Consider the following 25066-nt stretch of genomic DNA (forward strand, 5'->3'; position numbering starts at 1 on the left):
ACAATTCAGACCTTGATTGCAGATTAGATTCCTTCACGTATTTACCCAACAGACAGGTTACTTCCCAAAGTTAAGGCAGTGTTCACCAGCATGCTCACCTCCACGGTCCCGTGCTGCTAGATGCTGTCCTCTTCTGAGAGTAATGTCCAGCTGGTACATTCCGGGGTCCTCGGAAGGTAAATCTTCATTACTTGTTCCAACAGAATTTGCTCTCTGCAGGAGAAAGCAATAAAAATGCAAAGCTGTTACTGAGAGTTTCATGCAAGGTGTGTTTTTCTGGAGTACTGCCATCCTGTTGAACTGAGACAAGGCCAGGTTCCACTCACCCACCCCAGAGCTCATACCTCACCATGAAGAAGCCCATCCTTGTCATCACTGTGACAGTTCCCAGAAGCACAGAATGGCTCAGCTTGGAAAGGACCTTGGAGATCACCTACTCCAACCTCCTCACAATAGGCAGGGATACCTCTCAACTAGACTTAGCTGCTCAAGGCCTCATCCAGCCTGGTCCTGAACACCCCCAGGCAGGAGGCATCCACAACCTCCCTGGGCAACCTGCTCCAGAGTCTCACCATCCTCTCACTGAAGAACTTCCTCAGATCCAGTCTAATCCTGCTGTCCCTCAGCTTCAAATCATTCTCCCTTGTCATGTCTTGAGACACCCTCAGGGAAGGTCCCTTTGCAGCCTTCTTGCAGGATCACTTCAGTTACTGGAAGGCAGCTCTAAGGTCCCTCTGAAGTCTTGTCTTCTCCAGGCTGACACCCCCAGCTCCCTCAGCCTGTCCTCACAGCAGAGCTGCTCCAGCTCTTGCATCACATCTTTGTGGCCTCCTCTGGACTCTCTCTAGCCCCTCTTTGTCCTTCTTGTGCCGGGGACACCAGCAGTGGAGGCAGAATTGGAGGTGAGGTCGCAGGAGAGCAGAGTCAAGGGGCAGAATTCCCTCTCTTGCCCTGCTGCCCACACTCCTCTGGATGCAGCCCAGTACACAGCTGCTTCCTGGGCTGAAAGAGAACCCTCTTTTAAGCCAAAACAAACCAAAAGCTGATTGACATCTAAATGGTTAACTTTTACTATTTAAGAATTCATTGAAAAACAGTTTTTCGACACCAGTACTTATTACACAATCTCCATTTAAAATTATATTCACACAAACTCCTGCCCCACAAAAAGCAGAACAATGCAAATCAGAGCTGGACCTTACAGACCTCTATGGACTAATCTCTAACAGTTCCATCAACACCTGGATTTATTCAACAGTGATAATCCAGAATCACGTAATCCCAGCGTAGTGGGGTTGGAAGGGACCTCTGGAGACCATCCAGCCCAACCCCCTTGCTAAAGCAGGGGCACCTACAGCAGCTTGCCCAAGATCACAACAGCCATGGGGGTTTGGAAGCTCTGCAGACAAGGAGACTCCACAACCTCTCTGGGTGGCCTGCTGCAGCCCTCCAGCAGCCACACAACAAACAAGTAATTTTTTTCACGGTCTTAAGATCTTGAAGATCATCCAGTGCCAATTCCCTGCCATGACACTTGCTACTAGACCAGGTTGCTCAAGGTGTCATCCGGCCTGGCTTTCAACCCTTCCACACTTGGAGCCTTCACAACTTCTCTGGGCAACCTGTTCCAGTGCCTCACCACCTCACGGGAAGAGTCTAGGCACTGAATAATGAGTTGTGATTTTCTCAGCGACTGCAGTACAAAAATGTGTGGTTATTTTACACAGAGTTACAGAGGAAATGAGGAGTGGAGGAAATATAAAGACATTAAGTGAAGCTGTGACTGCCACTCTTACTCTGCCTGTACGCCAGGGCAAAGAAAAGGCTCTCAGAGTAGTTATTTGAATAAAGTGCATCATAAAATATTAAAACAATGGTAATAAAGGAATGCAGAATGCAAGGAACTCTCAGGCCACACTTCTGTCCTAAATGGCAAATGACAGAAATTACATTTCTTGGTAAGTCTAAGCTTCTGCAAAACAGTTTTAAACACATTTGTCCATAAGTAGTAGGCTTGGAGCACCACAACTGTATCCATCATCCACACACAGCACATACAGGACCTTCATGTATTATACACGCTGGGCACCACGGTTACATCTTCTCATGCTAAGAGCTAAATCTTTTAAGACCAATGCTATTAATATTTTATTAAGAAATTATAGGTCCTCTGCAAGCAAAGAAAATACCATAACAACCCAGCAGTGTGACAGCAGCATCTCAAAGACCGCATGTGCGCTGAGTGCTGTACCACTTCAACAGGAACCTTTGGTGGTTTCCCTCCCTGCTACCTCCCTTTTCTATGGCACTAATAAAGCTAAGGCACAAAGGAAGCCACATGAAGTCACAGGATTGACTGAGTTGGTAGAGACCTTTCAGATAATCCAGGCCAAACATTAACCCAGCACTGCCAGGTCACCACTAAACCATGGCCTTAAGCACCACACCACATCTACACAGCTCTGAGCGCTCTCCAGTGATGGGGACTCTACCATTGCCTTGGCAGCCTGGGCCAGGCCTTGACAACCCTTCAGGGGAAGAATTTGTTCCTCCTGTCTAACCTAAACCTCCATAGTGCACCTTGAAGCCATTTTCTCTGATCCTGTAGACTGCTTCTTGAGGGAGGCAACCGATTCCCACCTCACTGCAATCTCCTCTCAGAGAGCTGTAGAGAGCAATGAAGTCTCCACTGAGCCTTCTCTCCTCCACACTAAACACCCCCAGTTCCCTCAGCTGTTCCTCCCCAGACCTCTTCTACAGACCCTTCCCCACCTTTGTTGCCCTTCTCTGGACCTGCTCCAGCTTCTGAATGTCCTTCTGGGAGCAAGAGGACCAAAACTGAACACAGAACTCAAGCTGTGACTTCAGCAGTGCCCAGTCCATGGGCACAATCTCTGCCCTGTTCCTGCTGCCCACACCATTGCTGATCCAGGCCAGCATGCTGGTGCCCTTCTCAGCCACCCGGGCACTGCTGGCCTATCTCCAGCTGCTATCATCCAGCATCTCCAGGGTCTTTTCTGTTGGGCCCTTTCCAGCCATTCTGTGCCTGGTCTGGATCCTTCATGGGGTTGTTGTGACTCAAGGGCAGGACCCAGCAACTTGACCTTGGTGAACCTCATCCCACTGGCCTCACCTTATGGATGTGGCCTGGCCAGGTTCCTCTGCAGAGCTTTCCTGCCCTCCAGCAGATCAACTTTGCCACCCAGTTTGGTGCCATCTGCAAACTGCTTGAGGGAGCCTCAATCCCCTCACCCAGATCATTGACAAAGACCCCAAAAAGAACTGGCCTAGCACTGAGCCCTGAGGAACATCACTGGTGCCCAGACATCACCTGGAGTTACCTCCACTCCCCACCCCTCTTTGGGCCTGGCCTTCAGACAGTTTTTAACCCAGAAAAGCACAAGGATAAAGGCACTTTGACAAATGGCTTTCTCTCTCTGTGCCAGTCACAGCTTTGAGCCCTCACACATAAAGCTGTACCGCAAGACATGTGCTGCTGGCCAAACCATGCCATGACAGGCTCACCCCTCCCCGCAGCCCTGATCTTGGCCAGAACAGGCAGAGACAGTGGTGAGACAGGCTTTGACTTGGTGAGGGTGTTCCAGAGACAGTGGTGAGATGTGCTTTGACTTGGTGGGGGTGTTGAAATCTCTCAGCATTACCTTCTAACACTATTCTTGACAAGTAATTGCTGAGACGTGCCTGAAATTATCAGGAGACCTTACAAGACTACCACAGAAGGCACCCACCACCTTCTTTTACATGACTCACCTCTTTCTTTTTTTCTGTCTTTTTAACATACTGACCACAGAAGGGTACAAGACCAACAGTAGTTAATCTCCACCCTACCTCTGCAATATTTGCACACAGCCCAGACAGAAACATTGAATATTGGCCTGATTTTTATTCTTCTCCCTCCCCAGTATTCACCAGAAAGGGTTGGAAAGGAACTCTGGAGATTATCCAGTGCAAAAAAGCCAGGGTTATGCAAATGAGAGAAGTTCTGAAGTACAAGATAAACACCAAAACTTTCCTTCCTTTTTCTTGCCCTTCTGCAGGAGCCTGCAGGCACAAAAGAAATATGGTCTCTCCTAACACTGGCAAGGTCCTTCCATCTTCCCCCTCTCCCTTCCCCTCTATATATATCACAGTTCCCCAGTTTAAGCAATGCCATCTTGCTCCCTTCTTTTCCCTTTCTCTCCTCTTTTTCAATGCCTTTTTTTTTCTTGCATCAGAACTTCACTTTCTTTTTAACTTAAACTCCCTTTAAAAATTCACTTCCTTTTTGACTTCCCTTTCTTTTTAACATTTAACCAGTCTTTTGGAGAACTGCCCAAAGACTCTACAAACACTTGGATGAGCCATGTCGCAACCCACAGGACAGACATAGGCACACAAATGGAATAAAAAGCAAATATATGTTAACATGCCCTAAGTATTAGAAGGTCAAAAACAGTGCTTTCTAGGCCAGAACAACACTGTTTGAAGCACACCATTAAGAATGGAGGTTGCCATAATAAATGTAACCACGAATTCAATGCTCCATGCTTGGGGCATAGTGGCTGGAAAGTTGCCCAGCAGAAACTGACCTGGGGCGGGGGGGGCTAGCTGACAGCAGCTGAAAGTGAGCCAGCAGTGCCCAGGTGGCTAAAAGGGCCACCAGCATCCTGGCTTGCATCAGCAATAGCATGGCCAGCAAGAACAGGGCTGTGATTGTCCCCATGGACTGTTGGGCACTGGTGAGGCCACAACTTGAATCCTGGGTTCAGCTCTGGACCCCTCATTCCCAGAAGGACATCAAGGGGCTAGAAGAGACACAAAGAAGGGCAAAAAAGGTGGGGAAAGGTCTAGAAAACAAGGCTAGAGAGGAGCAGTTGAGGGAGCTGGAGGTGTTTAGTGTGGAGAAGAGGAGGCTGAGGGAGACCTCATCGGTCTCTACAGCTCCCTGAAAGGAGGCTCTAGCTAGGTTGGGGTTGGGCTCTTCTCCCTAGTACCAGATGACAGAAGGAGAGGAAATAGCCTGAAATTGTTCCAGGGAAGGTTTAGGTTGGACATTAGGAAGAACTTATTTGCTGCAAGAGTGGTCAGGGACTGGAACAGACTGCCCAGGGAGATGGTAGAGTCCCCATCCCTGGAGGTGTTCAAGACATATGCGGACATGGCACTCGAGGACACGGTTTAATGGCTTTAGCTTCAAGGTTGGACTCAATGATCTTAGAGGCCTTCTCCAATCCAAATATTCTCTTACTTTCAAGCACCTTTTTTAAAAAAAAAATTAAGAGGTTCAAAAGTGAAAATAGCAACCAGTAAAACAATAAAAAGCAAGCAAACAAACATTTTCTTCTGGTCTGGTCTGCAGTAAAGGACTAAAGCTAGAAATGCTTAGACAACAAACTAGAAAGCATTCAGGAGAGCCTATGATTGCCTTAACCACTGAAAAGCTTAAAACAATTTTTTTCTAAAGTGCTAGATTCCAGCTATAGTTAGGGAAAAGAACCCAAACCACCACAACTAGACATCGTTGTGAGCCACGAAGGCTGCTTATTATTGACTTCTGCAGGATCATAGAATCATAGAATCAACCAGGTTGGAAGAGACCTCCAACATCATCCAGTCCAACCTATCCCCCAGTCCTAGCCAGTCAACCAGACCATGGCACTAAGTGCCTCATCCAGGCTTTTCTTCAACACCTCCAGGGACGGTGCCTCCACCACCTCCCTGGGCAGCCCATTCCAATGACAATCATTCTCTCTGTGAAGAACTTCCTAACAACATCCAGCCTAGACCTCCCCCAGCACAACTTGAGACTGTGTCCCCTTGTTTGGTTGCTGCTTGCCTGGCAGAAGAGGCCACCCCCCACTTGGCTACAACCTCCCTTCAGGTAGTTGTAGACAGCAATGAGGTCCCCCCTGAGCCTCCTCTTCTCCAAGCTAAACACCCACAGCTCTCTCAGCCTCTCCTCATAGGGTTTGCCTGGCAACCCAACACTTTCAGTGTCTAAATATACAGAGGAGCTTTAAATTTATTACAGACTTATTAAAACTTCAACAGCAATGTTGAAATTCCAGACAAGGGCCAGAAAGGCAATGAACCACACTGCCATGCAGGCAAAATCGCCTTGGGAAACCAGTGCCTGAGTTAACTAATTTGAACTGATTTTCAGCAGCAGTTTGTCTTGACTTTTGAGTTTTGGTTTTTTTTCTAAACCGAAACTAAATTCTTGGACTCCTGTAAGGGGAGTTGTTTTAAGGAGAATTGATTGTTTGGCACAAAGCATACAGTGATCTCAATGCAGAGGTTAAAGAATAGAGATTGGCTTGACTGCAGTCCAGATGCAGAGGTGAGGACAGTGGTTTGGGTGATGTACTTGTCCTCAGATGCACTTTGGTTTCATAGATGCCAAACCTTCCTGGATTCTTCTCTTGCTGAGAAGTGACAGCTACAGCAGGAGCTCCTTTAACTTTCAGCCAGACATCTGGGAGTTCTTCAGGAGCCTGCCCTCTGCTGAATCTGCATCTGAAACCCAGTTCTGGCTCAGGTTATGGTAAGTGATCACAGGATCATGGAATTGTTTGGGTTGGAATAGCCCCATGAGATCATTCCAGTCCATCCATCAACCCAACATCTCCCCAGGTGCCATGGCAACATGTTTCTGGAACACCTCCACGAATGGGAACTCCACCATCTCCCTGGATAGCCTCTTGCAATCCTTGACCACTCTTGCAGCACAGAAATTGTTCCTCATGACCAACCTAAACTTCCCCTGGTACAATTACAGGCCATTTTCTCTCTTTCATAGAATCACAGAATCAACCAGGCTGGAAGAGACTTCCAAGATCATCCAGTCCAACCTATCACTTTCTATCACCTGAGACTAGGGAGAAGAGCCTAACTCCCATCTGGCTGCAGCTTCTTCTCAGGGAGCTGTAGAGAGCAATGAGGTTTCCCCTCAGCCTCCTCTTCTCCACACCAAGCACTCCCAGCTCCCTCAGCTGCCCCTCCCCAGCCTTCTTCTCCAGACTCTTCCCCACCTTTGTTGTCCTTCTCTGGACATACTCTAGCCCCTCAATGTCCTTCTGGCAGTGAGAGGGCCAAAACTGAACCTCAAGCTGTGGCCTCACCAGTGGACAGTACAGCAGCGTAATCCCTGCTGTGTCCCTGCTGCCCACACCATTGCTGATCCAGGCCAGGATGCTGGTGCACTTCTTGGCCACCTGGGCACTGCTGGCTCATCTCCAGCTGCTACCAACCAGCACCCCCAGGACCTTTTCTGCTGGGCACTTTCCAGCCACTCTGCCTCAAGCCTTGATTGTTCATAGGGTTGTTGTGACACAAGTGCAGGAGCTGGCACTTGGCCTCTTTGAACCTCTGCCATGGAAGGCCATAGTAGGCCTAATGTGTGTCCTGGTTGGTCAAGCCATGATCTGCTGCTCCCTCTTCTCTCTGCTGGAGTAGGGAGCAATGCAGCAATGAAGACTAAAGACCTGGAGACACTGAGTCTCCTCCTGTTCACACCCTGTGGTAAACAAGGTGATAAACATGAGCATAGCAGTAAACAACTTGCCATGCCATGCAGCCTTGCTTCAATTTGCCTTGGGGACCAGTAAGCCTTGTTGTTTCAGACCAGATTTGCTGTGTAACAACAAGCTTTGACGCTTCAAGCTTGTCTGCCTGGAAACTTTGCCGTGCCTCAGTTTACCAAGGAGAGGCACTAAGTGCCTTCATGCCACAGACAAGAGTCATTGCCAAAGCTGCCTGAAAACCACAGCCGGCCTCAGTGTGAACAACCCCACCGGCAAGTCGCAGCAGCCTGGACCATGCAGAAGAAGGGGCTTACCCAGAAGGGGTTTCACTGCAAGAGCCAATTGTGCTTCAGCAAGCTGTATTATTACTACTATAGCAGATACAGCCACTGAAAATCATAAGCTGTGTTCTGGTAGGGCATAAACCCTGCCAGGCTGATTGAACCCTTGCTCTTTTCCTCCTGTTGCGGATCCGGGAAGTTGAGCCAGATGAGCAAACGGTAAGGCTTTGGCCCCAGCAAAACCTTGAGGGCCAGGGGCTTAGCACCATGCCTCAGGTGCCTCCTGCTGCCTCTCAATGTGCCTGCGTGGTCAAATGAGGCACGAAGCTTTGAATTCATTGGCCAGAACAATGATGCTAGTGCCCAATGGCCAGTTTCATTTTCAAAATCATAGAATCATAGAAACATGGAATCAACCAGGTTGGAAGAGACCTCCAAGATCATCCAGTCCAACCTAGCACCCAGCCCTAGCCAGTCAACCAGACCATGGCACTAAGTGCCTCATCCAGGCTTTTCTTCAACACCTCCAGGGACGGTGCCTCCACCACCTCCCTGGGCAGCCCATTCCATTGGGAAATCACTCTCTCTGTGAAGAACTTCCTCCTAACACTCAGCCTAGACCTACCCCTAAGTATTTAGTGGGGGATGATTTAGATGCCCTGCCTTTCTGCACTGAGCCTTTCTGCCTTTCCTCATCCACGTCTCGTTCACTGGGAGTCAAAGTGGCCACTGTGTATGCAGCTAGGAGTAGCAGCTCAGCAGCAACATCTCAGTTCTTCCTTCTGCCTGCAATGTTTTGTATTTCACCTCGGGATCATTATTGTGAGTTTCGAAAGTGTCTTTGTACAGGAGACTTACTTAGGGACCAAGCACCATGAGTACATATGCTGCAGTTAATGCCAAAACTCCATAAGCATAGTTAGAATTTTTCCTGGTTTTGCATTCCTATTTTCCAAGTTCTGACTATTTGAACTGTTAATTCTGTGTTTATAAATACCCTCTGTGCAACTACTGGACCCTCCGTGCAACTACTGGGGCCATGAGGATGATCAGAGGGCTGGAGCAGCTCTGCTACGAGGACAGACTGAAAGAGTTGGAGAAGCTCAGCCTAGAGAAGATGAGGTTCTGAGGTGACCTTTTGGTGGCCTTTCAGTATCTGAAGGGGGCCTATGAAAAAGGTGGGGAGGACTTTTTAGGCTTTCTGATAGTGACAGGACTACAGGTAATGGAGCAAAGCTGGACATGGGTAGATTTAGGCTGGACGTGAGGAGGAAACTGTTCAGCATGAGAGTGATAAGGCCATGGAATGGGTTGCCCAGGGAGGTGATTGAGGCCCCATCCCTGAATGTGTTTAAGGCCAGGCTGGATGCCAATTGCCTTAACCACTGAAAAACTTAAAATATTTTTTTTTTAAGTTCTAGATTCCAGCTACAGTTACGGAAAAGAACCCAAACCATCACAACTAGAAGTCGTGTATGAGCATACAAGACTCTGTAAATAAGAAAAATATTTTTCATTAATAAAAATATTGTTTTATTAATATTTCATAATTCATAATGAATAGCCCATTCTACAACAATCTCACCCCACTGACCTCAGCCCATTGACCCAGCCTGACCAGATCCCTCCACAGAGCCTTCCCACCTTCTATCAGACCATTGCTGCCATCCAGCTGAGTGTCATCTTCAAACTGCCTGAGGGGCCCTCAACCCCCTCACTCAGATCATTGACAAAGACATTAAAGAGAACTGGCCCAGCACTGAGCCCTGTGGAACAGCATTATGGAAAGATTAAGTCCAACCCTTAGACCACCAACATCGACCAATTTCTGTGCATCTTAGCAGTGAAAACACCTTCCTTGTGCTAGCTTGTGTGACAGGTCCCCGGGGAGCTTCTAATACCCAAGGTGACACAAAGCCCAAATTTATTTTTTATAATTGAAAGGTTTGCTGCTGTGGTTTGAGTTTTAGGTTTTTTTGTTGGTTTTTTTTTTTTGGTTGGGTTTGTTGTTGCTGCAGCTTTGTGGCTGAAGGTGTTTGGTTTTTTGTTTTTTTTTTTTTTGTTTATTTGCTTGGTTTGTTTTTTGTCTGTTTTTTTTTTCTTTAACTCCCATTTCTGCTGCACAGAAAGAAAAATAATTTAATTTTCTAAAGGAAAAAATATCACAGAACAGTTGGGAGCTCTGGCTGCAGCTATTGTGAGTTAGACCTGATGACCCCCAGAGGTCCCCTCTAGCCCCTACTATTCTATGATTCTATGCCATGAAGCTCTTCACTGATGAATCCTTTGTGATTCAAAAAGATGAAAAGCCAGGCAAGTTCTTCCAGCTTTGCTGTTCACATCCTGAGAGGCACTTCACTGTGATTGATATTCAGCATCCTCAACAGCATGTGAAAAAGCTGCAAGGTATCTGATAGGTAGGATTTAATACTTCCTCTATTATTTTCCAGTAATCACAGAAACACAGAATGTCAGGGAATAATAATAAACGAAGGAAAAAGCTACCACCCCAGCTTTTGTACATCAAACACTTCTACCACAGGAGGTGTTTACTGGTGAAAATCCAATTCCACCTCAGCATGCAGGAAAAAAATGAGGCCACTTTGAAAATGACAGATGGCTAAAATCAGCACCTTTCCCACATCACACAATTTCTCAGTTTGTCAAAAACATGCTATGAAACCAGAAGACAGTGAATCTGATCCTGGTCCAGGCATTATCCAAGTCAGGGGTAAATCTGTGGAAGTCAGACTAGCAACTTCTGGGTGAAAAATAAGAACCGGTCACATAATTTGTGCTATCTTCTCACAAACCACAAAGTTTCAGGCTAAACTCAGTAACTTCTCCTAGACTAAGACTCTGACGACTACCACCATTTTTAACAATCAAAATTATCTACCACCCTCTTACATCACCATGATTACCTACAAATCTGAATATTTCTATCAGTCAGCCAAAGACATCAAGAAATCATAGAAACGCAGAATGGTTTCAGTTGGAAGTGACCTCAAAGATCGTCCAGTTCCAACCTCTGCCATGGGCAGGGACACCCCCCACTAGCCCAGATTGCTCAAGGCCTCATCCAGCCTGGCCTTAAACACCTCCAGGGAGGTGGCATCCACAGCCTCCCTGGGCAGCCTGTTCCAGTGTCTCCCCACCCTTGCTGTCAAGAATTTTTAATTCAATGGCTTTGCTACTCTCCTATGCTTTATATATCCTAAGCAGCACAACCTTGTGCCAGCAACTCAGGCATTTTAAGAAATGTGAAGAACCCTCTGCTTCAGAAAATAATTGCTTCAGAGGAATACATCCTAAATTGGACACAGTTTAATGCCAAAATTGAATACAGCCAGTGGTTGAAATAAAAACCTACACCTGTGACACATTCCCCTTCCTAAAAAGGAACAAATAAAGTCTTTAGCAATACAGTTAAACAACCCCCCTGACACTGTCCTGCGCTTAGTGTATTTTGGAAAGAGATGTGAACTAGATTGAAGCAGTGTTCTTTCCTGAGTCATTGAAGCATGGGGTGACACCTCTGTTGATTTGCTGCTCCACTTCAATATTCTGCTGTGCTAGTTTGAGGCTAACTGTAATATTTTAAAGAGAAAAAAATAGATTGTAGGCTGTGAAAATAAAACAGTGATGATGTCTACTTCACTTATAGGCTTGCTGAGATGTATAAAAGCAAGAACACAGAGATAAGATAGTGTGTGTGACTGTCTCTCAGAGTCTGTGTTTCTCCCTGGGCTTCTTCTGTGTAACTAATCCTTATGCTTTCTAACCCCCCCCTTGTCGATTCTCCAAACTCACTTTGCACGTAAGGCAAACTCTGGGATAAGGTAGAAGAGTGGGAAGAAGGTGGAAGGGTGGTTGGGAGCTCCTCCTGGGAGGGGTATTGTGTTTCTGTATTATTTTTAACTTGTATATATTTCTGTATATAGTTGCAAATATGGTAACTATCTGCTTGTATATTGTGCTAAGCTGTAAAGATAAAGCTTCATTCCTTAACTTCCAGCCGGCTGAGCGTAGTCTGGGTGATTTCTTAAGGGGGGGGTGGGGGGGGGAGGGTGCCTCCCAAACTATCACATCTGCCAAAACACACTGATAAGATAAGCAAAAAACGTATTTTTTTTCCCAGCATAAAGTGAAAGGGTTAGCATCAACACTTCCTAAATCAAGGTAAAGGGAAATGTGATGGGAATTGTGTAAGAGGAGTGACAAGGGAAGCTAGAGACGTGCATGCCCATGTGCAGAGGTCCCTGTCAGGTGCTTTCAGGGTTACATACAAGAGATGAAATTAAATCCAAGTGTCATGGCAAGGAGGAAGCAGCAGAACATCAGCAGTGGAAGGTTTTGCAGCATGACATGAAATATTACTAGCTTCCACACAGCACAATAACACCACAAAGCTTGAAGTAATGTAGCTGTGCCTTCAATATTGCATAAGCAGAATTTTCCACTCCAGTTACTACTGCCTGGCTGAGACTGTTTTCTTCAGATCATTTTCATTTCTCAAAGCTCCACGTGCTGGGAACACCTGCCCGCAAGGATTTCAGTCATTCTGGGCATCCCAGTGGCTGTCAGCTCCTCCTTGGTGCAGCTAATGGGAACTGACTGTGCTTCAAAGTCACCACAACAAAGTCAAGTGGCAAACAATTTTTAATTTCATGAGAAGCATTTCCTTATCTGCCCTATGAGTGGTTCATAGATTCACAGAATGGTTTGGCTTGGAAGGCACCTAAAGATCTTCCAGTCCCAAACCCCTGGGCATGAGCAGGGACAGCTTGCACCAGACCAGGTTGCTCAAGGCCTCACCCAATCTGGCCTCACCCAACCTGAACAGTCACTGTGTACTGAACAGCACTTCGTACACTACTCCTCTGGATGGTTAAGTCAGAGAGGAACCTCTGTGTAAATGAGTTACACAGATCACTTTGTATTTCCCCTATTCCCTAATGTCACTCCTATCAACAGAAACACAAAAGGACATTCTGGCATTTTAAATATTATTGGAAAGGTGCAGACATCATCAGCATTTAATAAGCATTAATAATGCACTTAAAAAAATTACTATGTGTCGGCTTTGGAAGGGGCAGGCTGCCCTGTAAAAGTTTGTCAGAAAAGACACAGAATCATAAAATCATAGGATGAGCTGGGTTGGAAGGGACCTCCAAAGGCCATCCAGTCCAACTCCCCTGCAGTCAGCAGGGACATTCTCCACTAGATCAGATTGCTCAGAGCCTTGTCCAGCATGACCTTGAATATCTGCAGCGATGAGGCCTCAACCACCTCCCTGGGCAACCTGTTGCAGTGTTCTACCACCCTCATGGTGCAGAACTTGTTTCTCACATCCAATCTAAATCTGCCTTGCTCTCATTTCAGACCATTGCCCCTTGTCCTGTCCCTGCAGGCCTTTGCAAACAGTCCCTCTGTAGCCCTCTTGTAGCCTGTTCAGGTACTGGAAGGCAGCTCTAAGGTCCCCTTGGAGCCTTCTCTTCTCCTGGCTGAACAACCCCAGCTCCCTCAGCCTGTCATTGCAGCAGAGGTGCTCCACCCCCCCGATCATTTTCACGGCCCTCCTCTGGATATAACCAGTGCGAAAAGTCTCAGCTGCTGTGGTGAAGATTTTGAGTGGATACAACATCATCACAAACTGCAAAACCCAGATTTTGTCTCTGTGCCCATATACATGCAGCCTGACAAGTCTGAGTTACCAAAACCTATAAATTCAGGATTATTTCTGCAGAATAAAGACATGTTTCCAGTTAGCATTAGTCAAATACACAGACACACACACACAGACACACATTTTTATATACCTTGGAATGTTGTGAATGTGAGTCTCTAGCTCATAGTGCCAGGAAACACAGTGTGGCTAAGTAAGAGTCATGAGTTCAGGAGAGACTCAGCCTCTTTGCTGAGCTTTGTGGCCAAGGCTGAAAGAGCTGCTCTTAACCTGCTTATGGAAGGAAAGCTTGAACAATCAAGCAAAGTTCTGACCACTCCTCTCTGCAAAACAATAGGAACATTCTGGGTGAATGGAATGTGGCCAGCACACCAGTGGTGGTTCTCAGCCATAGTCAGGACACATCTGGAGTACTGGGTCCACAGAAATTAAGATTATTTTTTTGCAATGAAGGAAGAATTTAAACCAGATTTCTGGTGTTTCTTTCTGTTATTTATTGGATTCGTTATATGAAGTCTGTTGAAATGAATTGGAAGGATAGTAATTTATTAAAAATGTGTCTAATGTACCTGCATATGAATACATTGGAGTACTTCTAGCATATGTCATAGAAGGCCAAAATAGGCCTAAACATGTCCTGGCTTGCCTAGACATGTTTCCCTGCTCTCCCTCCTCCTGCTGATGGGAGAAGAAACTGTGGGAAAGGAGAACAAAAGGCATGATGCCTTTGAGACTCCTCCACATCCCCTTCCAACTTGTAAACAGAGTACCTCACATAGAATCATAGAATCAACCAGGTTGGAAGAGACTTCCAAGATCATCCAGTCCAACCTATGACCCAGCTCTGGGTTGCCTAGTTCTAAAGAGACTACTGGAGAGAATCCAGTGGAAACTATGAAGATGCTGAGGGACCAGGAGAATCTCTGTGAGGAGGAAAGGCTGAGAGCCCTGGGACTGAGAGCCTGCAGAAGAGCAGCCCCAGAGGGGATCTGATGAATGCTCAGAAAGGGCTAAAAGGCCTGTGCAGGGCAAGAGGATGGGGCCAGCTTCTGCTCAATGGTGCCCGGGACAATGAACAAGGAGCACAAACTGGAGGAACCCAGGAGGTTCCATCTGAAGAGGAGAAAACCTTTTGATGTGAGGGTGCTGGAAGCCTGGAGCAGGCAACCAGAGAGGCTGTGGAGTCTCCTTCTCTGGAGAGATGCACACACACACACAGACACAGAGTCACTGTGATCCCAAGCAAGCTGCTGTGGGTGCCCCTGTTTTAACAGTGGAGCTGGACTGAGTGATCTGCAGAGGTCCCTTCCAATCCACATCATGCTGGCATGCTGTGTGCTTCCGTGATTCTGTATCTTTTGCAGAAAATAGTTTTGGTGAGGACACTGGGGTTTCTCTACACCAGCCTCCACCACTAAAGCTGTTGAAGAACCTGCTCTGCATCTGCTATTTCCTGGTTTAATGAAGAAAAACTGTCAGTGAAAAAAAAAAAAAGAAGTGCAAAAAGAAATTATTCCAGAGCAAACCAATAAAGTTGTAAGAAATTACTTTTTTTTTCTTCCTTTTCCCCCAGAGTAAAACCAAAGTGTCAAAGCAGCTGAATTTTTAGCAAAGAGATGTTCAGCCAAAAGCTGTAGCTATCCTGGAGTGCTGGGCAGAAGTAAGTAATTTTAAAGACAGTGGAGTGATATTTCTGTACTTACAGTCTTGATCAAATTCTAGCTGCAAATTCATAACTCAGTAATTGCAGTACCAAACATAGCAGCTTTAAATGTATGTCTTCTGAAAAAAAAAAAACCCAAACCAAACTGAAACAAAAAACCTGCTCATCAATGACAGATTAGAGAGTAGATTGAGTCCATCAAGGCAGCACCAGACAAAGTGGTGACATGCAGCTGGACTTTCAAACTAACAGTTACACAAGATGCTACACACAAGGTGAAATACTTTCAAGAATGAAAAAAAGGAATGAGAGCTGGAAAAAGCAGCAAAGAATTATCTGCCCTTACTCAGATGTGAAAACAAAGATTTTCTTCAGGCTCTAAAGGGCTTACAGCCTAAATCCTGCGCTTACAGCTGGTGGTATGTAGGTGAAATCGTGCCTGTCAGAAGCACTGACAACCTCAGAAGGATTTGGCATGATTACAGCAGATGCTTTTCATAGAAGAGACCAGCGGAGAGCTTTTGATTTGTGATGTAACAAGGGAGGCTAACGACATGCGGGGAGGGCAGGGAGGCCAGGACAGAGGGGAGCAGAACTGAGGCGGAAAGTACAGGCTGGATGTTAGGAGTATAGGCTGGATGTTAGGAGGAAGTTCTTCACAGAGAGAGTGATTGGCATTGGAATGAGCTGCCCAGGGAGGTGGTGGAGTCACCGTCCCTGGAGGTGTTCAAGAAAAGCCTGGATGAGGCACTTAGTGCCATGGTCTGGTTGACTGGATAGGACTGGGTGCTAGGTTGGCCTGGATGATCTTGGAGGTCTCTTCCAACCTGGTTGATTCTATGATTCTATGATTCTATGTGGTTGCTTTACTCAAGGATAAATGTATAATCTTGGTGGAGAAAGGATTATTTCTTTTTATTTTGTTTGCTCCACTGTCTCTGTAAATGGTGTTGCAGAAACAAACCGAAGCACATTTGAATAAGTGGCAGCAAACTGAGCTTTCCACCTCAAAACCAGGATAGGGAAGCAGATAGAAGGAGGGACAACTTGGTGGAATCTCACTGGATTGCTTTGTCAATACTGGGATTTGATTTTTTTTCTGCCAAAGCAGGGCTATTGCTTCAGATGAAGAAAGTGAGCTAAGCACAGTTCTGAGCACCAAAACGTTCACAATGTTGTCACACATATATTTTATTAATATTTCTTCCACTGTTCATTACTTTTTCAGCAGGCACTGCAGCAAGCTGTTGGCAGTTTGCTGCTAATGGGTTTGATGCTAAGAATCAGCACTTGGTTTTAACTGATTTCAGATAAAACAAAGCACCAACAATTAGTAAAGGTGTCACCAAAAATACCAGAATCCCAGCATAGTGAGGTTAGAAGAAACCCCTGGACATGACCCAGTGCACCCCACCTGCTCCAGCAGGGCACTCACAGCTGCTTGCTTGGGATCACAATGGCCGGGGGGGTTGTAAGCTCTGCAGACAAGGAGACTCCACAACCTCTCTGGGCAGCCTGCTCCAGCCCTCCAGCACCCTTACACCAAACAAGTTTCCACTTCTCTTCAGATGGAACCTCCTAGGTTCCAGTTTGTGCACACTGTCCCTTGTCCTGTCCCTGGGCACTGCTGAGCAGAGCCTGGCCCCATCCTCTTGCCTCCCCACAACCCCTTTAGCTCTTGCTGAGTATTGATAAGATCCCCTCTGGTGCTGCTCTTCTCCAAGCTCCATAGCTTGAGGGCTCTCAGCTTTTGCTCCTCACAGATGCTCCAGCACAGTCAGCATCTTTGTACTCTCCCCTGGACTCTCTACAGTATATCCCTGTCTGCTGACCAGCAAAGCAACGATAAAGCTGCTTGGGCGAGACATTAGGAAATGTAGAGCTTCTCCTCACACCTTACACTGCTTCTCCTCTTCTGGTAATTTCCAGTGAGTAGTTCTTTCTCTAGAAAGGATTTTACTAAGCTGTATATTGCAAAGCTCAAGCTTCTGTCAGAGGACGATGCCTAACCTGAGATAATTCTTGGAGGTCTGTTAACCCAACGTTGTGCATCAGCCCTCCTGGGTGCTGTGTTTCATGGAGACCATGATGAACACCATCAGGAACTGCTCCCTCTCAGGCTGCTTCACAGAATCACAGAGTAGTCTGGGTTGCAAGGGACCTCTAAAGGCCATCAAGTTGCTTCTTTTCCAGGTTGATGTCAAGGTCTCTTCTCATCACAGGCCAGTTTGGCTGAATATATCTTTAAGATCATCCAGTCCAATCATTGCCTAAGTGCCAAAGCTGGGGCTAAACCATGTGCTTTGGCATCAGATCTCCATCTCTCTGAAACATCTTCAGGGATGGAGATTCAATGACCTCCCTGGGCACCCTGGTCCAGCCTTCAAGAGCCTTTTCAGTGAAAAAGTTTCTGCTAATGTCCAACCTAAACCTCCTCTGGGGCAATGTGAAGCTATTTCCTCTTGTCCTGTCACTTATTGCTTGGGAGAAGAGACCAAACCCCAGATCACTGCAGACACCTTTCAGGGACTTGCAGAGAGACAGAAGTCCTACAACACTGTAACTGTGACACAGTCTGAGACATCTTCACTTTGTGAAACATGTGGACAGCCCAGAGTCTTATAGCAAAGCTTTTTAGTGGGCAGCATCACCCTTCTCCTGTTAGTTGATTAAGATCTTACAATGTTGCCTTATTAGACAGCATGAAGCTCTGAGCTACCTGCTCTAGTTCAGATGTGCATACTCACTGCAGAGGAGGTGAACCAGGTGAGCTTTAAGGTCCCTCGCATGTCAAACCGCTCTACGGGCTGTTACCACACTTTGTCATCTAGAGACAGATGAGGAGAACTGAGCTATCAGCTGGGCTACCCTTGTGGTGTTTATGGGGGCAGCTCACAGCTCAAGATTTTGTTCTTCAGAAAGGTCTTACCCTTCTCTACTCATAAAAATGTAAAGCTGTGATTCATTCTGTTGTCCTGCTGATTCAGAGGGCAATCACGCTGCTGGAGGATCTGGAGAACGCAGCTGGGGAGGAGTAGCTGAGGGAACTGGAGGTGTTTAGTGTGGAGAAGAGAAGGCTGAGGGGAGACCTCATTATTTTCCAGTTACCTGAAAGGAGGCTGGAGTCAGGTGGGGCTTAGGCTCTTCTGCCAAGGAATAAATGACAGGGGTTGGTGTCCCTAGTCTTAGGTAATGAAAGGAGAGGAAATGGCCTGAAATTGTTCCAGGGGAGGGTTATGTTGGATATCAGGAGAAATTTCTGTGCTTCAAGAGTGGTCAAGTGTTGTCATAGGTTGCCCAGGGAAATGGTGGAGTCCCCCCCTCCCCGAGGTGTTGGAGAAACAAGTGGGCATGGCACATGGGGACATGGTTTAGAGGCCATGGTGGTGTTGTGTTGGGGGGCCGAGCCCAGAGAGTGGTGGTGAATGGTGCCACATCCAGCTGGCAGCTGTCACTAGTGGTGTCCCTCAGGGATCTGTGCTGGGCCCCATCCTCTTTAACATCTTCATAGGTGATCTGGATGAGGGCATGGAGTCAGTCATCAGCAAGTTTGCAGATGACACTAAGCTGGGGGCAGATGTGGCTGGGTTGGAGGGCAGAAGGGCTCTGCAGCAGGACCTTGACCACCTGGACAGATGGGCAGAGTACAAGGGGATGGCATTCAATAGCTCCAAGTGCAGGGTGCTGCACTTTGGCCACAACAACCCCATGCAGAGATACAGGCTGGGGTCGGAGTGGCTGGAGAGCAGCCAAACAGAGAGGGATCTGGGGGTGCTGATTGATACCTGCCTGAACATGAGCCAGCAGTGTGCCCAGGTGGCCAAGAGAGCCAGTGGCATCCTGGCCTGCATCAGGAATGGTGTGGTCAGCAGGAGCAGGGAGGTCATTCTGCCCCTGTACTCTGCACTGGTTAGACCACACCTTGAGGACTGTGTTCAGTTCTGGGCCCCCCAGTTTAGGAGGGACATTGAGATGCTTGAGCGTGTCCAGAGAAGGGCGACGAGGCTGGGGAGAGGCCTTGAGCACAGCCCTACGAGGAGAGGCTGAGGGAGCTGGGATTGTTTAGCCTGGAGAAGAGGAGGCTCAGGGGTGACCTTATTGCTGTCTACAGCTACCTGAGGGGTGGTTGTGGCCAGGAGGAGGTTGCTCTCTTCTCTCAGGTGGCCAGCACCAGAACGAGAGGACACAGCCTCAGGCTGCGCCAGGGGAGACCTAGGCTGGAGGTGAGGAGAAAGTTCTTCACTGAGAGAGTCATTGGACACTGGAATGGGCTGCCCGGGGAGGTGGTGGAGTTGCCGTCCCTGGAGCTGTTCAAGGTAGGATTGGACGTGGCACTTGGTGCCATGGTCTAGCCTTGAGCTCTGTGGTAAAGGGTTGGACTTGATGATCTGTGAGGTCTTTTCCAACCTGGTTGATACTGTGATACTGTGATACTGTGATACTGTGATACTGTGTTGATGGTCTTGCCACAGCCTCCTTTCAGATGTCTGTAGAGATTGTGTTGATGCATCACTATTGAAACATTAATTTGTTTCAGCATCTTTGAATAAAATAAGAGTATCAGCATAATAACTGAGAACTTTCTGGAAGAGAAACAATAAGTGAGTGACAAAATAGTCAGCATTATGAGAAGCTAAATGTGGAAGAACAACAGCAGAAAAATGAACGTGAAAATTCCTGTAGAGTTGGCACCACTGAGGTAAGCATCCTCACCAGTTCAGGTTTTGTGACAGTGCCATAACCCAGCACCAACAGGGCAGCTCTGTTAAAGTGGCAAGACCCCCACAGGGCATCCTGCAGAAGAGCAGCTTGGGAGGGGATTTTCTCAGTGCTCAGCAAGAGCCAAACAACAAGAATGAACTGGAACCCAGGAGGTTCCACATGAACAGGAGGAGAAACTTCTTTGGTGCAAGGGTGCTGGAGGGCTGGAGCAGGCTCCCCAGAGAGGTTGTGGAGTGTCCTCCTCTGGAGACCTTCCACCCCCTCCCCCCCATGCCACTGTAATCCTGGGCAGGTTGCTGTAGATGCCCTGCTTGTGGAGGGCAATTGGACCTCTCCAGAGGTCCTTTCTAACCTCACCATGCTGGGATTCTGGGATCTGGGTGTTTCTGCCTCTTCCTCACACATGGAATTGCTTATGTTGGAAGACACCTCCCAGATCATGGAGTTCAATCATTGTTAACCCAGCAATGCCAGGTCACCACCAAACTATCTCTCAACACCACATCTACACAGCTTTTAAACTCCTCCATGGATTTTGAGTCCTTCACTGCTCTGGGCAGCCTGATCCAGGGCTTGACAAGTCTTTTGGGGAAGAATTTGTTCCTCATGTGCCATTTGAAAAGCAGAAAATGAAGAAATAAGGGAATCAGCTGAGTGCTAAGGACTTTTAAGGACAAGTGCAATAAAGAAGTGCTCTGGCTCAAACTGCATCTGCTGAAGTATCATTGCTGGAGGTGGTAGCTCCAGGTTTGCCTCATTCATCGCTGCTGACAAGGAAGTTCTTCTGTCCAAGTGGACTGGCACATGCCCAAGCACAGCAGAGTAAGGAGCAGAATTGATTTTCCTCCAGAAGCAAACAGCTTGCTGGAAATCCCATGGATATTCCTAGATCATTAGAGCTGCCTCAGATGTAAGTGGGCTCCCAGAGGAGATGCTTTCTTTGCACCACTGCTGACAGACTTCATCTGGCCTAGCCATGTATGCAGCTTGGTGGTTTCTCCACAGAGATAAATTCCTTCAAGGAAGAGTGCTAAACAAAACGGGAATTACTTTGAACATGAAGAGAATTCAGGAAAACCTGGTGAAATTGGTTGCAGCACAAGGGCCTGGAGTGACAGGACAAAGGACAATGGCCTTGAGCTGGGATAGGGGAGACTGAGATTGAAGAGGAGGAAGAAATTCTTGACAGTGGGGGTGGGGAGACACTGGCACAGGTTGCCCAGCGAGGCTGTGGCTGCCCCCTCCCTGGAGGTGTTCAAGGCCAGGCTAGATGAGGCCTTGAGCAACCTGGGCTGGTGGGAGCTGTCCCTGCCTGTGGCAGAGGGTTGGAACTGGGTGACCTTTAAGATCTTTCCCCACCCAAACCACTCTATTACTCTATAGATCTATGAATCCTTGTCCCTAATCTCAATTCCTACCCTGTCCTCTTCATCAATTTCTGGTTTTGAGAGAAAATGAGCAAAAAGTTGCTCATTTAAAAAAATTATCTGGAGACACAGTGAAGGAAGACCTACTCTCAGCTCTGAGGATAATGTTAGAACAGCGAATGCCACTCTTAATTAACTACTAGTAACAGTAGCCCACAAAATATTTTTACAAGGAATTTCATTATTGAGACCCAGCCTGGTCCTTGATGGCACCTTGTTTGCTGTCTTTTTTGGGTCTCAGGGAGGGGTGGTGGCATAGCCTTGCTGGCTCCTGGGACAGTCACTGGCTGCACACGAGCTGCATTTAAAGAAATCAGGGAACTTTCATCCTAAAGCAAAGGTCTGCTTTGCAATTTAAAGGCCAATGGAAATGATAAAAAACATTCAGTGTTTTATTTCCATTTTCCTGCCTCTTTGGTGTGTCACTAGAACACAAATCTGTTGAGGAGCAGTGAGGGAGCTGGGGTTGTTCAGCCTGGAGAAAAGGAGGCTGAGGGGAGATCTCACTGCTCCCTACAACTCCCTGAAAGGAGGCTGGAGTGAGGTGGGGATTGGTCTCTTTTCCCAAAGAAAAAAGCTATAGGATGAGAAGAAATAAGTCTCAAAATGACTTAGGAGAGGTTTAGGTTGAACATGAGTCACAATTTCTCCCCCAGAAAAATTGTAAATTCCTGGCCCAGGCTGCTCAGGGCAGTGGTGGAGTCCCCATCCCTGGAAGGGTTTCAAAGCTGTGGGAGTGTGGTGCTGAGGGGCATGGCCCAGCAGCAGACTTGGCAGTGATGGGTGAGTGGTTGGACTTATCTTCAAGGTCTCTTCCAACCTAAACAATTGTATTTCACTTGTGAAAAATCTTGCAACATGCCTTCTTATCCCACAGCAATGTGAAGCTGACTACTGCCCTCAGTCTACAGTGACCAGAACTTCCCACAACTCTGCCCCAAATGGCCACTTCTAACTGAAAGGTAATTTAAAGTCTATATCAGATGTGTGGAGGACCTTGAGGAATTGCTTAAAGACTAACTCATTAAAGCTAATTAAAGGGTGCTTTTCATGTCCCCGGTTTTTCAGCAATTTATTGCAGTTTTAGGCCACTTCAGCTTCCCCTTCAGCTCAGTACTGGTGAGGCCTAATCTGGAGTGTTGGATATGGCATGAGTGAGACACAGAGACACTGCAGCAATGATGTGTCACAAAGATGGTGAAGGGATCCAGAGCATCTGTTGTATGAAGAGAGTCTGAGAGAGCTGGGGCTGCTCTGCCTGGAGTTTCCTATCCAAGAGGGTGGTTCTCCTACATGTCTCTGTAATACCAGCCAGGCTTTTAGTGGTGTCACTAAAAGAGGCAATGGTATCACACTGAAATACAGGACATTTCATTTTAAAGATGAGAGAAAAAGTATTCTTTCTGTATAAGGGAGGTCAAAAGCTCCAGCAGGCTGTCCAGACATTACACCTGCTCTGACACAGTTTTGCTTGCTTGTTCTCAGCAAGAAGTTTAGGTAGGCTATCTCCAGAGCATCCCACAAATCTTGGCCATTCTGTGACTATTGCTCTGAAATGTCACAACAAATAAAGTGCATGCTGCCCTTCCTTAGAGCCTGACTGTGCATTCCACCTCTGGTTTCACTGGCAGGGCAGTATCACAGTATCACAGTATCATCAGGGTTGGAAGAGACCTCACAGATCATCAAGTCCAACCCTTCACCACAATTCTCAAGGCTAGACCACGGCACCAAGTGCCACGTCCAATCTTGCCTTGAACAGCCCCAGGGACGGCGACTCCACCACCTCCCCGGGCAGCCCATTCCAGTGCCCAATGACTCTCTCAGTGAAGAACTTTCTCCTCACCTCCAGCCTAAATCTCCCCTGGCACAGCCTGAGGCTGTGTCCTCTCGTTCTGGTGCTGGCCACCTGAGAGAAGAGAGCAACCTCCTCCTGGACACAACCACCCCTCAGGTAGCTGTAGACAGCAATAAGGTCACCCCTGAGCCTCCTCTTCTCCAGGCTAAACAATCCCAGCTCCCTCAGCCTCTCCTCGTAGGGCTGTGCTCAAGGCCTCTCACCAGCCTCGTCACCCTTCTCTGGACACACTCAAGCATCTCAATGTCCCTCCTAAACTGGGGGGCCCAGAACCGAACACAGTACTCAAGGTGAGGTCTAACCAGTGCAGAGTACAGGGGCAGAATGACCTCCCTGCTCCTGCTGACCACACCATTCCTGATGCAGGCCAGGATGCCACTGGCTCTCTTGGCCACCTGGGCACACTGCTGGCTCATGTTCAGGCAGGTATCAATCAGCACCCCCAGATCCCTCTCTGTTTGGCTGCTCTCCAGCCACTCCGACCCCAGCCTGTATCTCTGCATGGGGTTGTTGTGGCCAAAGTGCAGCACCCTGCACTTGGAGCTATTGAACCCCATCCCCTTGGACTCTGCCCATCTGTCCAGGCAGTCAAGGTCCTGCTGCAGAGCCCTTCTGCCCTCCATCCCAGCCACATCTGCCCCCAGCTTAGTGTCATCTGCAAACTAGCTGATGACTGACTCCATGCCCTCATCCAGATCATCAATGAAGATGTTAAAGAGGATGGGGCCCAGCACGGATCCCTGAGGGACACCACTAGTGACAGCCACCAGCTGGATGTGGCACCATTCACCACCACTCTCTGGGTCCAGCCCTCCAGGATCACAGGACATTAAGGGGTGGAAGGGACTTCCATAGATCACTGAGGATATTAAGGGGTGGAAGAGACTTTTATAGATCACTGAGTCCAACCTTCCTGCAGAGCAAGACCACAGAATCTAGCACCAGTCACAGAGGAACACATCCAGATAGCGCTTGAAAGTCTCCAAAGGAGACTCCACAACCTCTCTCTGAGGAGCCTGTTCCAGTGTTCTGTGACCCTCACAGTAAAGCTCTTCCTCATGTCAAGGTGGAACTTGCTGTGCCATAGTTTACATCCATTGCCCCTGGTCCTATCACATGGCACAAGTGAGAAGGGTTTGTGCCCTCGCTCCTGATCCCCAGCCCTCAGATACTTAGATTGGTTAGATCCCAGTAGATTGATTAGGTCGCAATTGGTGTGAAGAACCTCCATCCTCTTCACTCATCCAGAGAATGTCCAAAATAACAAGGTATCAAGGTACCAAGACACACATAAGCCCCAATCCCTTCAAGACAGAGTTGCATTCATGCTGGCATTGCTCACAAGTGTTCCAACCTAGACCTTTTCCTTTGCACATTTGAGCTGTTTTCTGTAAAGAAGTTGTCCCACGTTGAGAACTACAGGGTTAAAAGTCCTCCAGGGACTAGAAAATTGTTATTCAATCCCATAATTCTGCTATCTCTTTATAAACTCACAATGAGGCCAGCTCGCTTTCCTTCCCTCTTCTTCCAGCCCTATGTTGGGCAGGAGCTACTTTTATTGGGACTTACATGTAAGGATTAGGCCTGGTTTGGGGGCCTCCAGAGGCTTGTGTTTAGGCCTATGGATGGCAGAGGCACTGGAGGAGGTGGGGGAGAGGATTGGAGCACTGGGGATTATAGATTTAGTTTTGGGTTTGGGGGAAAATTCAAGAGGGTCACCATGGATGTTGCATCTGCTTTGTAATTTCTTTTCTGTATCTCTCTCTCCAAACATAACTCTGGATTTTTTTTCTCCAATTCATTTGAGAGCTTCATTCTGTCATCTCTCTTTATAAACCATGACATAAGTCCATCATTTTCAAAGGCACAGCAATCCCAAGGGATTCTCCCAATGAATCAGTGG

The 25066-nt window shown here is 47.4% G+C and overlaps 1 protein-coding gene across 6 annotated transcripts in view; it reads right to left on the reverse strand.

Annotated features, from left to right (window-relative positions):
• Positions 1-25066, reverse strand: part of MCTP1 (multiple C2 and transmembrane domain containing 1) — a 411441-nt gene that overhangs the window by 259959 nt on the left and 126416 nt on the right. For all 6 annotated transcript variants that reach the window (XM_064140769.1, XM_064140771.1, XM_064140772.1 and 3 more), the window contains exon 2: positions 99-213. In XM_064140769.1, coding sequence (XP_063996839.1) covers positions 99-213 — 115 coding nt within the window. The remainder of the gene's footprint in view (positions 1-98; positions 214-25066) is intronic.

The sequence above is a fragment of the Pogoniulus pusillus genome, chromosome Z, assembly GCF_015220805.1.
Source record: "Pogoniulus pusillus isolate bPogPus1 chromosome Z, bPogPus1.pri, whole genome shotgun sequence".
In the NCBI taxonomy this organism is placed as follows: Eukaryota; Metazoa; Chordata; class Aves; order Piciformes; family Lybiidae; genus Pogoniulus; species Pogoniulus pusillus.